Source organism: Phytophthora ramorum (assembly GCF_020800215.1).
Source record: "Phytophthora ramorum isolate Pr-102 chromosome Unknown Phyram_PR-102_s0003, whole genome shotgun sequence".
Classification (NCBI taxonomy): Eukaryota; Oomycota; class Peronosporomycetes; order Peronosporales; family Peronosporaceae; genus Phytophthora; species Phytophthora ramorum.
Window position 1 is genome coordinate 4,931,990 of NW_027150649.1, and position 12,957 is coordinate 4,944,946.

At 53.8% G+C, this 12,957-nt stretch overlaps 1 protein-coding gene across 1 annotated transcript; it reads right to left on the reverse strand.

The window, feature by feature from the left end:
- Positions 1-505: 505 nt before the first annotated feature.
- On the reverse strand, positions 506-841 carry KRP23_4587 (uncharacterized protein; the record flags this gene model as incomplete). The annotated part of the gene is made up of 1 exon (XM_067889563.1): positions 506-841. One exon carries the CDS (start codon positions 839-841, stop codon positions 506-508), a length of 336 nt encoding a protein of 111 aa, XP_067748712.1.
- Positions 842-12,957: the final 12,116 nt, after the last annotated feature.

The window sequence follows — 12,957 nt, forward strand, 5'->3', positions numbered from 1 at the left end:
CGATATCCATAACCGTGGTGTTGAACTGTTGCTTTGAGCCGGTCTCGTATAAATCAACATTGGGGTAGTCTGCAAACTGAGTGTGAAGCCACTGGACCACGTGCAGGTGGCCACTGCTCGCGGCTGCACGCATTGTCCCGTGCGTGCACTTCGCAGAGCAATCACTGCGAAGGTACTGGACAATCTCCAAGTGCCCGTTGCTTGCCGCCACGTCGATGGCTTTGGATGCCAGATTCCATCCCAGGTTGTTCTCCTTCAGCCACTGCACAACCGGCAAATGGCCGTTCGCTGCCGCATCGCAGAACGCTTGCCCGTCGAGATGCACAATGCTGTCGTTCACCAGCAGCTTCACGGTCTCCAGATGACCCATTGCCGCCGCATTCTTGAGTGCCCACTGCTTGCCGACGGTAACGTGCTGGTCCAGCAACCACTGGACCATAGAGACATTGCCTCCTTCTGCTGCGAAATCGATCCGGGGAGGCTGCCATCCGCCCCCAACCAGTCGTTACACAGCTTCCATGTCACCATGGCGGGTCAATTGGCCCATGACTTCTTGATTGCTTTGCATGTAAAAGCCGTGGAAGACGTCTGCCGTAGACGATAGACGGTCTAAGTACATCCAAACCACCAGGTCTCCGTGTCCTCCGGTCGCAGCAGCCAGCAAGGCGTTGCTCTCCCAGAACTTGACCTGGTGCGGCTTCTTCTCCGCCATCGGCACGACGTATGCCGTGCTGGGACGCGAGGGCGTGACCGACCAGAGCCTGAGCACTGTGGGCAACATCATGGGCTGGATCACGGCCGGTGGCAGCTTCCTGCTGTACACGTCGCCCTTCGAGACCATCAAGCGCGTGCTGCGGACCAAGTCGGGCGCCTCCATCCCCATCGCGCTGTGCTGCGCCGGCTTCGTCAGCAACGCGCTCTGGATCCTCTACGGTCTCGTGGAGAGCGACATGTTCGTCTTCGGCCTCGGCGTCTTCTGCACGACGATGCCGCTGGTTCAGATCACCCTGTACTTCCTGTTCACCCCCAAGTAGCAGCAATCGTGCTCTCCTGACGCCGTCGACGCCAACAAAGACCGCAACACCCCAGAGAGTAGAGAGCTCACGGAAATCGTCGTCACTCCTAGCCCTGGAGCACATGCAGCGTTCTCCAGCGATGCAACCAACTTCCACGCAGCGCCATCGCCTGTGCTAGCGTGAGGATTAGTTTCGGTCTCGACATAATGTACGTCGATATTACTACTACACAGCTCTTGAGTGTTGGTTTCTTCGCTGGTCTTCGTCGCTGTCTGCTACGCTTGAACGGGCTGCAGACCCACAGAGCTCCTCCTTTTACTTCGACACTTGAATGGATTCTAGAGGCGAGCGCATGGCTCCGAACGCTGGACTGGGGGGCGTCAGACTCGCCTTGGAAGGTCGCTCGATGGCGGCTTCGCTCTCACTGTGTCCGCGCACGTGGAAGTCGTCCGGGAGCGGGTGCGACTTCGGGTTGAACACGACGCACAGCACGAGCGTGAACGAGTTGAGCGAGATGAAGAGGATGTTATGAATTTGAAGTTAGGTACATTAATGTCAATGAACTAACTAGAGCTAACGCCGCCTAATGTCCATGCCCTGCGATGCCAATAGTGCGATCAGAGAGTTTGCTTGCCGTCCGCTTGCCTGTGGCAGGGGGCAGCCCCCTTAGAAGGTTATACTGTAGCGTCCACGACGTGCATATCCGTCCATTTCGCGTGGTCGAGAAACCACTGCGTCACATCGTCTTTGACGAGGCAGCTCTCCCCAGCCGTCTGTAGCGCGTGTCCTTGCCAGTCCGTATCCTGGCCCGACGCGCGTGCCAAACGCGCCAGGGCGTTTGCAGCCCTGTTGTACTTTCGGTGTTGTAGTGTCCAACTACTGACACCCACCGCGTCTGCCGTCCTTCTTGCTTTCCAATAGTTGCCTTGTAAATGCCGCGCCCGTGGAGGTCGCCGTTTCGAGTGCTGTGTAACCGCATTCGGATGATCTCCCATTACGTGTGCCGGTTCCCAATGTTGGTTACAACATCGGCGAAGACCCCAGAGCATTCCCAGATGCACTGCCTGGAGTAGTGTCACGTTCACCACGGCGTAGAGCGTACTGCCCGCCTGTTGTACCCGGTAATTGCCGTTGCTTAGGTGGATCTTGACAATTATGGTGCCGTTGATGGCGTCCCACCTCGAGCTCCTGCCACCGCTATCAGATATGTGTGCGTGGACCCTAACGTCTGTTCGACATCATCCGTCCATCCTGAACCAAGTGTTCCGCATACAGACAACAACGGAAAAATACGCTCTACTTAAAAATACGCCATGCGACAATTCCTGACTTCTGGTCTGATACAAAAGAGGATTTTTATTATAGCCAATAAGATTGACCTAAACTCACTTTTTTAACCAACGACACAAATCTGCAAATTACTGGACGCAAGGACATCGCGACCAGCGAGCATTGAGAGCATTTTCAAACTCGAACAATGCGTGTCAAGCGCTCGTACAAGATGCAGTTTAAGCGCCAAGTACTTAGACGAGTAGCAGAGGTCGGTATTGTTGCCGCCATCGGCGAAAGCAATGTCCCGCGCTGGACAATGCGGGACTGGGTCAAGAACGAATACAAGATAACAAGCTTCGGCGGATCACAGAAGAGCAAGACGCTCAAAGGACTAGGGAGGAAGGAGATAATTCCATTTTCACATGCTCTTGTATTGTATATGAATCATTAGCGCCGCGACAACAACGTAATTTTGTATAATTTGTTTTTCAATCTATTCATTAACTTCATTTGACTATAGATTGTTACTACAAGAACCTATCTAATCACCAATGAGCTACCCTTTTTTTAGATCGATATTCGTCTTTTTATATAATCTCAACCTTTTTCTTGGACTCGAGTGCTACTTTTGACCAATCAGATTTATTATTTTCCGATGGCGTATTTGTTGTTGTTGTAGATATTGGCTTACTATGGAGGATACTGGTCAGTGCTGGCGTATTTTTCCGTTGTTGTCTGTATTGCGGCACTCAGACGATCACCAATCTGGGGTGGAAAATTTGCCGCTTGGTCTCGTGTTGCGTCCAGGTGGCCATAGTGCAGCCGCGTTCGCAGACCAGCAGTATGATAGGCTGTGGTGACGACGTTTAGCGCATCGAAATGCGCCACACGCCATCTCCAGACAGCCAAAAGGTAGAGCTCTGTGCCAATACTCCAGCAGCTCGCTATGATGCGATCCACGGCGTCTCCCAGGGCTGCCATTTGATCGTCCGCGATTGACGCCACTATCTTGCCCGCGACACGCAAAAGCCCTGTTGGCAGTGCCGGCAGCGTGAGTGCGAATATCGCTTCCTCATAGGAAGCCAGCCGGAGTCCTGCTGCCTCCCAGTGGACAAGCAGGACCTCGCGTAATTGCTGCGCTGTGGCATATTCCCAAAAGGCATGGTATAAATGTACACGTCCGATACTTTCGCACCCCGGGTGCGGGCAGCCTAGTCCCGCGGAAACTGGGTTGTACATTGATATCGCGTGTAAACATCTCCGAAGAGGTAGATCCAGAAAATGGGGAACCAGTTCTCGATCATGTAGCCGTAGACGGCCCAGACGTGGCAATTGGCAAACAGCGTGACGAGCGGAATCACGGACGCCACGCCGACGTCCTGCTTCTTGAAGACCTGGTAGATCAGCAGCGCCGGGCTACAGATCATGACCGCGCCCGAGCAGGCGGCCATCGTCTTGATCACAAGGACGGCGGCGCCCGTCATTTCTCACCAGTCGCCGAGTCTTGCGTGGCACGCGGCAGATTGAAGAATGAAGGGACACGAAGGTTGTAACGGACCAGGTGAGTGCTCGTCACTAGCTTACACGTAGCGGTGAGGAAGCGTCCAATAAGCTCAGGTATACTGAGATCAAGTGTTTAGTCTGGGGTAAACTCAACTCTGTTTTATTATTGGGACCGGGGCGGGTGGCCCTCGGATCCATGTGAACCACTCAAATGCAGGTCGACACCTGATTGATCGAAATGGGTGTGGCTCCCCACTTTCAACCAATCACAGGATGACAACGAGGCACACGCTAGCCGCGTGCCTTTGTACCTACTTTGTAGATCTACCTATACAGATCTACCTACATATGTAAATGGGAGGGGCCCATAACATCCCCCCCCCCCCTCTCTCTTAAGGTTGCACTCACGCTCCGCGAGTGCGAGCAAAGAAAACTGGGAAACGGCGAGAACGCAGCGTCTACGGGGTGGTCTCAACGGCGACGAGCAGTAACCTCTGCGAACCGCAGAGGCACAATCAGAATTGCGCGATCGGAGACAAGATGGAGCGACAGGCACACACGTGCGCAGGGACTCCTGCGAATGGAACACGCGCGAACAACTCGGCAGCGGAGATAGTGCGGGCAACACCTATGGCGGCAATCGCAGAGGACCCGCCGCTGGAACTCACTCAGCGGACATGCGCGATGGACCGGGAGCTCAAACCTTGGGCGTTGTACGATTTGTCGGGAGCGAAGTCTCCAGGATCCCTGTAGGAGATGACGTGTAGCGGGGCTACACAGTCGGTTCACCTCCTATCTTAGTGCAGCATGCACTAATGGGTGCATTCAAGTTGACCACTCCACAGGGTGGTCCACATTCATAGCAAAAGCATATGACTGGTAGAAAGTAACATCTTTCTACCAATGAGAGTCATTCAATAGATAGGGGTTCTGCCAGCCATCCAATGGCAGAACCTCTCATTAGAAATAACAGTTTGAGGAGGAAACCCCATTTACAATCTATACAGTTCTCATTTGGCACCAAAGCTATTGTTCGGTTCCTTTGTCTTAGTTTAAGTATACTTGTGGATACAAGTATACTGAACTTAAGTAAATTACTCCTACGCTTCTTCATACACGTGCGCACACGTGTAAGCTAAAGTAGTGGGTCTAAGCAGACCCATTACACCTGGTAGCACTTGTTGGTCCGTCCAACGACCGACTAAGAACACGTTCGTATGGAATACGAACGCGGGGCTGAGAACCTGCCCTCGGACAGTAACATGTCCGTGGGTAGCCGAAACACGTCTGCAACGCATGTTGTGCATGCAGACTGCCCCCACCTGTCGGAACCAGAGTGGGGGGCCCTCCAACGACAGTCGACGGTCATTGGAGAAACGGCGGTAGCAACGATGTTGCGAACGCTATCGCCGACGGAGCAACACGGTGTTGCTCTGGGTTTCATCGTGAAGGAACAGCGTGAAACCACTGCTCGAGCTTCGGTGTCGGCATCCGTCACACCGCGCGGGGAGTCATTGAAACTCCACGTAAGCAGCTACGTTGGAAGAGAGGGGGGACCTCTCCTCCGTTGGCTTGTCGAGGTCGACACTGCCATTACGGCTCGACGTATCGTCGACCCGTTGTCGAAGGTTGCGTTCGCCATGTCATGTCTTGGCGGACGAGCAAGGAGTTGGGCGGACGGACGCCGACTCATGGACCCTACGTGCTTTAGCACGTACGAAGAGTTCAAGGAGGAGCTCAAACTAGCGTTTGAGCCCCCACAGAACGAGTTCCGATCGAGGGCGGAGTTCCTCGACCTGCAACAGGGCAAGCATGACGTGCATGCTTACGCCCAAAGAGCACGGTACTTGGTCTCGAACATCGTGACCAACCCGATTGACGAGGCGACAAAGGTCGTCACGTTTATGAAAGGCCTTAGAGATGACCTATCTCTTCCGAGAGTATCCAAATACTCTCGAGGCTGCAATTGCGCTCGCAATGCAAGAAGAGTTTAGCCTGCGGCAGGCTAAACTGCATGTGAACGCCCCGCGGCTGATACCACGACCGGTGGTACGGCCGTCGGGAGGTCCCGAACCAATGGACCTCTCGAGTGCGACCGCTGCTGGTTCCCAGCAGCGTCGTGTATCAACGAATGTGCGTTGTTTCCGCTGCGGAAACATCGGTCACTATGCCCGCGAGTGCACAGCACCTGTGCACGCGGTGAGGAGCCGTCGTGGCGATACTGGGTATCGTCACGGGCAATAAAAAAACTAAAGGGACCAGCAGGCGCGGGGCGCCCTGCTGGTGATGCGATCGAGCGTGTCGACATCGGACACGCTGCATTGAAGATCGCTGCCCCCAGCGAGAGTCAATTTCACTGCAAGAAGATGACAAGCCGAACCTTGTCATCCTGAAGGTAAGCTCGAAGAGAGAGAAGTCTCTTCGTGCTCTAGTGGACTGTGGTGCGTCGAACAACTTTGTTCGACTGCAGAGCCTTCCAAGGCTTGACTTCGAGGAGGTGAAAACACCTCGAAGTCTATTGGAAGTGAGACTAGCAACGGGTGTCGTTGTTAGAACCGAGAAGCGTATCGTACGCGTACGCTTCTCGTATCAAGAGAAGGAGTTCGTCGACGAGCTTATCGTCCTAGAACTAGACGATAAGTTCGATATGGTGTTGGGCATGCCGTGGCTTGCACGGCATGATCCGGTGATCGACTGGACGAAGCGCACGATCGTGCACTTCGGGAGCAGCAGCAGCGCGACAGAGAGCGATGGCCCTGTCGGCGCAGCACATGCATGCACCACGTGGTGCATGCGGCCCTCCACCAGAGACAGCGCGGGATGAGGCTGTCTCCGATCACCCCAAGCGAACGCCAACGACTGCGAGAGTCGTTGGGAGAAGATGTGGACCGAATCAGCAGGGCCTGGTTCAATCCGATTCGAGAGGGTCTCGAAGCGTCCGGGGCGACGCGGTAGTGTCGACAGGTAATGTCGACACACAATTGGTCGAAAGACACTCCGCCGTTAGGCGTAGAGGTAAAGAAGACGCGTCGGCTCTGGGAGCCGACGCTGCAAGCAGTGCGGACGGTTGCAAACGTCCCGCACCGGAAATGCTTGCGAGCTCGCGTGCAGCCGGGCTGCACGACGAAGCGGTGCGCGATCAAGCCGGGCTTGAACGCGTGCGCCCGCGGGTAGAATCCGCCGGCGAATACAAGGAACAACTGTCCACGGCCGGGCCTGGACAAGAAGAAACTCGCGGAGTCGGGCTCCGCACGAGAAGCGAACGGCGCAAGCGAGAAAAGCTGCGCAAGTCTCGGTCAGGGACCGAGACGCTACAAGCAGTGTCTGCCGGGCAGACACAGGAATTGGAGACGACCGTCGAGACATTGAGTGTCTTGACGCGCCATCTCTTCATCCTGCGTGTCCTTGTCCAGTTTTCGTCCTCCATTTGCACCTCTGCTTACTTCTTCTCTGGGTCAGCTTTGGTCTCGCCCTAGCGGTTGTCCTTCTGCTACACTCCTGGCCAAATTAATACGGCCACCCACCGATTTGACTGCAGCTCAGCCAATTCTACAGATATGGCGCTGCGGTATTGATATGTGTTTTGTATAGTACAGAGAAGCACCGTGTTTGTATTAACAACTGCGATTTTGCGGTTTGTGGGGTAGCTCCCATACAATACACCGTTTTGGGCATGCGGTCCAAATTTCCGGCCACCCGAGCCCATACTAAAATGAAGATATATGTTACGAAAAGATTAAACATTTGACTTGATCTGCTGTCCAGCCGTTGAATACTAGGTCTCCACCACAGTTGCTTCATTTCCAGACTCACTGGGCGATGCCGCCTTGGCTAAGCGACGAGAAACGACGCATTCGAGGACTACACGAAGGAGGGCTCTCGTTCCGAGCTATTGCAAGAAGAGTCAAGCACTCACGCTACGCAGTTGAACGAGCCCTTGCTGCGCCACACCGGAATCGCCGCCGACCTGGAAAGAAGCCCGTTGTGTCAGAGAGGCTTGCCCGTTTGCTGCTTTTCGCAAGGCGGCCAGCGGCGATTACACGGCCGCGCAGCTGAAAGAGGAGTGCAGCTGCAAGTGTTCACCCCGCACGATACGGCGTCTCCTTGCTTGTGTAGACTGGCTAATCTGCACCAAGATGGAGAACACGCTGGCACTGACAGCCGCGCACAAGGCCCGTCGTCTCGAGTGGGCTAAACACATGGTTGTTACGTCGAAGAAGGACTGGCAGCGCATCACCTTTTCAGATGGAAAGAAGTTCAACTTGGACGGACCCAACGGCCTCCAACGCTACTGGTACGACGTGAGGCGACCGCCAAGAACAACAGTGAGGCGTCAGAACGGTGGAGGCTCTGTGATGGTGTGGGGCGGCTTCAGCGCCAAGGGCAAGACGGAGCTCGCGGTGCTGATAGGGAGGCAGACTTCGGCACAGTACATCTACACTGTATCGGAGTTCTTGCTACCCTATGCTCACCTAAACTACGGGATGGACTTTGTCTATCAACAAGACAACGCCTCCATTCACACGTCGCAGAAGACCAAGGCGTTCTTTGAAGAGCAAGGAGCGAACGTGCTCGATTGGCCTCCCGTTCACCTGACCTGAACCCCATCGAGAATCTGTGGGCGTTGCTGGCTCGCAAAGTCTACCCCAACGGACGCCAGTACACTAATGTTGGAGACTTGACAGCAGCTATATTGGCGGCGTGGAAAAACATTGATCAAGCTATCTCATAGATTCAATGCCTCGACGCTGCATTGAAGTGATTGAGAAGAAGGGTGGTAAAACGTATTACTAATACAATCTTTTCGTTACATATATCTTCATTTTAGTATGGGCTCGGGTGGCCGGAAATTTGGACCGCATGCCCAAAACGGTGTATTGTATGGGAGCTACCCCACAAACCGCAAAATCGCAGTTGTTAATACAAACACGGTGCTTCTCTGTACTATACAAAACACATATCAAAACCGCAGCGCCATATCTGTAGAATTGGCTGAGCTACAGTCAAATCGGTGGGTGGCCGTATTAATTTGGCCAGGAGTGTCGGTGTTGTCCACTGTTGCCTGGTTCCGTTTGGGCTTCTCTTGCAGATACTGCTGCATAAATAGCCGTTTATGCAATCTCCCTCTCTGCACTTTCACTCTCATGCTGTTACCAGCACTGGATCGGCCTCCTTTCGCAACTCCGAATGCTACTGCATCCGCCCTGCTCCTTCCTACTCTGCCACATGAAGTTCATTGTCCGTCTTCTTGCCTTAACTGTCGCATCGTAACTGTAGGTCCTTCTGCTCCAGCGTGGTCGGGTGTCGTTCTGGGTCATATCTATTACGTATTGGTGTTTTCTTAGACGGTTGACTCCCTTCCATTTTGCACATATGCTGCTGTCTCTTGCTTTCAACCTCACCTTTGTCTGTTCTGCAATACTTAGTCTGATGGCCTGGTGTGTAGCAGGCTTGCAGGGCCAGTTCACATGCACCGCATGCTGGTGTACTATGATCTAAGCCTCGTCCACCGCTATGAAGGAGATCAACTTGAGCTTGTCAGGGCAGGCTGCTGCTCGATCTTGACCTTCCACTGCTGATCGCCCATTCCGTAACTAGGTGTCTCATGGATTGCACTTGCAGTCCAAGCGCGTTTGCCATGACCCCGTACAGGTCCTTGGATACCACCACCCCTTTCCGTACCGCTACTGAGAACACGTAGTAGTCCAGCCGAATCAACTCGTGCGTCAACTTCGCTTTCTCATGCTTGGCCTCATAGTTCACGATCATTAGCAATTTCCCTGCCTGTGGCACCTTCCAATCAATCCACTTGCTCGTTAATTGTCTTCCTTTGAAGGTGACCTTCAGTACTCTCGTTTTCATGTCGAGTGAATTTCTCGCCAGTGCCGCCTTGAATTCCATAGTATTTTGGCTTTGAGGCATTGCCGCCTCTGTGCCTGCGTGGATTTGCGCTTGCACCAGATGCTTGGATAGATTGTCCCCAAAGCGTTGACCTGGCACCAAATGCACATATACTGGATAATCAACAGCAAGGGAAATGTCTGCAAATAGCGCTAGTTCTCTTGCTGTCATCGATTTTTCCAGAAAACTTGGTATGCGCGGCACTTCAATCTTGTGGTTGAGTATCATCAGCACGGCCATGTCCTCTTCTTTCGTTCGGTTTCTCAACTGTATCACTTCAGGGTAGTTGGTCATCACTGCTGCCTGAGCCTTGCTTGCTCTTCCGACAAGGTGCCTGGCCCCGTCGTCTACATTCCCTTGTAAACTTCTTCCTTGTAGGCGACTTGCTTTATTTCCTCTGCTCCAGTCATTCTCTTCTCCTCTAGTTGCTTCTCGAAGTTGAAGAATCTGACCCTCTTCTTCAATTCTTCTTGCTTCAGCACCTTTTGCAACACCTACTCCTTGATGAGGCCGTTGAGCCGTTGTTTATGCTTTACATCACCCTCCGTCCAATAGCAGATCATCTCCTTGTAGTTCGCTTTCACCTCGTCGCTCACTTCATCTATTCATTCCGCTCTTATGTTCTGATCTGCCTCTTGATTCACCATTGGTAGCTTGAGATTCGTCCGATACTACTTGTACCTACTTTCCCTCGCCACCTCATGTAGTCTCTTGACTGTGTGGAAGACGTATGTGTCTGGCGCTTCGTTGGTCAGATAGTTTCGCAACTGCAAAATGACCGCACTTCCTTCCCTTCGCCCCCTCGCTATTTCTTCTACCGCCGACGCTCTTGATGTCATCCATGTCTCCTCTACATATCTGGTATTTTGCCTGTGAGACCTTCCTTTCATTCTGCTTCGGCTTTCCTTTTGCTGCTCCCTTCGCTGGCTCTGTGTAACGGCCACGAGAACGCAGCCGCCGGTGATCGTCTGCTGCACATTGCGAGGAGGTGAGCGATGGGAACGTCTCCTGCGGATGCTATACCGTTCTTACACCCTAACGTTGGTGTGCTGCTATGATGCGCATGTCCCTCAGCTCCGCAAGATGCCGAAGGTGAAGACCAGGAGATGTACACACCACATTCAACACTGCGGCTCACTGAAATGTCAATACCCTGGTCAGTGTAGCAACGAGAGGGTCATTAAACTCAATGTCGAACGACACTGGGTCTGTGATGAGCACCGCGACCACCAGAATGCTCACCAGCGAGATCGCTACTGTAATGGGTCTGCTTAGACCCACTACTTAAGCTTACACGTGTGCGCACGTGTAGGAGGAAGCGTAGGAGTAATTTACTTAAGTTCAGTATACTTGTATCCACAAGTATACTTAAACCTAGATAAAAGAACCAAACGAAAGCTTTGGTGGTAAATGAGAACTGTATTGATTGTAAATGGGGTTTCCTCCTAAAACTGATATTTCTAATGAGAGGTTCTGCCATTGGATGGCTGGCAGAACCCCTATCTATTGAATGACTCTCATTGGTAGAAAGGTGTTACTTTCTACCAGTCATATGCCTTTTGCTATGAATGTGGACCACCCTGTGGTGGTCACCTGAATGTGTGCCTTAGTGCATGTTGCACTAAGGTAGGAGGTGAACCGAATGTGTAGCCCCGCTACACCATCCCCCCGTTAGGATTTGACGTGCCGGTCTCGACACGTCAATCCGTATTTTCTTCGGGAGAACACGTGCTCATTCCCAATGAGCACGCCAACGACGTCTTCGTCCAAGACGCCGGCCGCTTCGGCAACAGCAAGTGCTGTCGTCGCCTCCAAGGCGACGACGGCCGCTGCCTCAGCCACGACCGCTACTGGCATCGCCTCGACGGCGATACCGACAAGCGCGGCAACAGAGAGTCGCCTCTCTGTTGCTGGATACCACTCGAGATGGCATGAGAAACATGCCATCCGAAACAAGACAGGCAAGATCATTGCTGTCGAAACCGGAGTGGGTATCTACTCTCCGGGTGGAGAGGGAGTTCCCCTCGACTACGGAAGTGAAGTCGAGGAGGGGGAACTCGAAGGAGACAAGGACATCTTGTCTCCGGGCCACACTGACCCCAATGTGGGTCTGCGTCGTCCACGCGAGGACGACCCGAACGCTTCGAGCTCGAAGCGTTCGCGCAGCGGCAGTGGAACACCGCTCGCTGCCGCTGGAGCCTTGTCGACTCCGCGGGATGGAGATGACTCCACTCCATCCGCTGCTGTTGCGGCCTCGCGCACTGAACCAGTGCGCGAGCCGTGGATGCCGTCTCAGTCTGAGATCGGCAGCCGATTCGGTGCGACCGCGCCACCGAATCTGTACGCGCTGTATTCGTGCAACGCCATCGTTGACGATGACGTCGCGAAGCGAGTACACTTTGATCCGTTAACGAATCAAACGCGCGACTACTACATCGGGCTCTTCCATGAGCTCCGATGGTTTGCGAGCAAGAAGACTTCTCGCAGAAGCAAAGTGCCCGAGTGGCAGGCACTTTGTCAAAGTTGGAGTGCCTTTGTTGAAAACTTCAACAAGAACCCCGCTGGCTATCGCGACCGGATTAGCCAGGCGCGGGAGCGCTACGAGAAGTTCTCGAAGCGTGGTAAACTTGAACGACTGCACCATGGTGCAGTCGGTATTGGACTTCCTTGCGCAGTGCCTTATGACACTGCTTGTGAGTACTGCTACCCTGGAGCAGTACGCATCACCGAGCGGGACGTCAACGGGTACACGTCCATGTGTGTACCTGACGACCTCAAGACCCTGCGCGCCAGTTTTCAGGCGCAGGCGTCTTCTAGTGCTGCGGATAATCGCAGCACTTATCCGAGTGCTGTAGGCGACTACAGCGCTCGCCCAAGTTTTACGCCCTTCAGCGGAGGTGGCGGTGGCGGCCTTCGTACGCCGTCACCATTTCCGGAATGTCCTCCATCAGGACATTCCGTGATTCCCACGTATCGTGTTGGGGAGGAAATCCTCTCCAACGAATACGAAAATGAACCGGACCTCGGGTCTGGTTCCGATGACCAACAATTCGCTGGACGATCCAGCGAGTTGCCCCGCGTGCGTCTCGCAACGGGGGTGGGGGGGGGCGGGAAGACGCCCCGGGTTTGGTCAACCAAACCTTGAGTCTCGCTTGGAGGCTGTTGAGCGTCTCCAAGCGTCGCAGTTCGCTGCTCTGCGTCAGGAGCTGAGCTTGTTAAAGGCTCAGCTCGCGGAGGTTGCGCAGACGACCTCGAACGTAAAGGT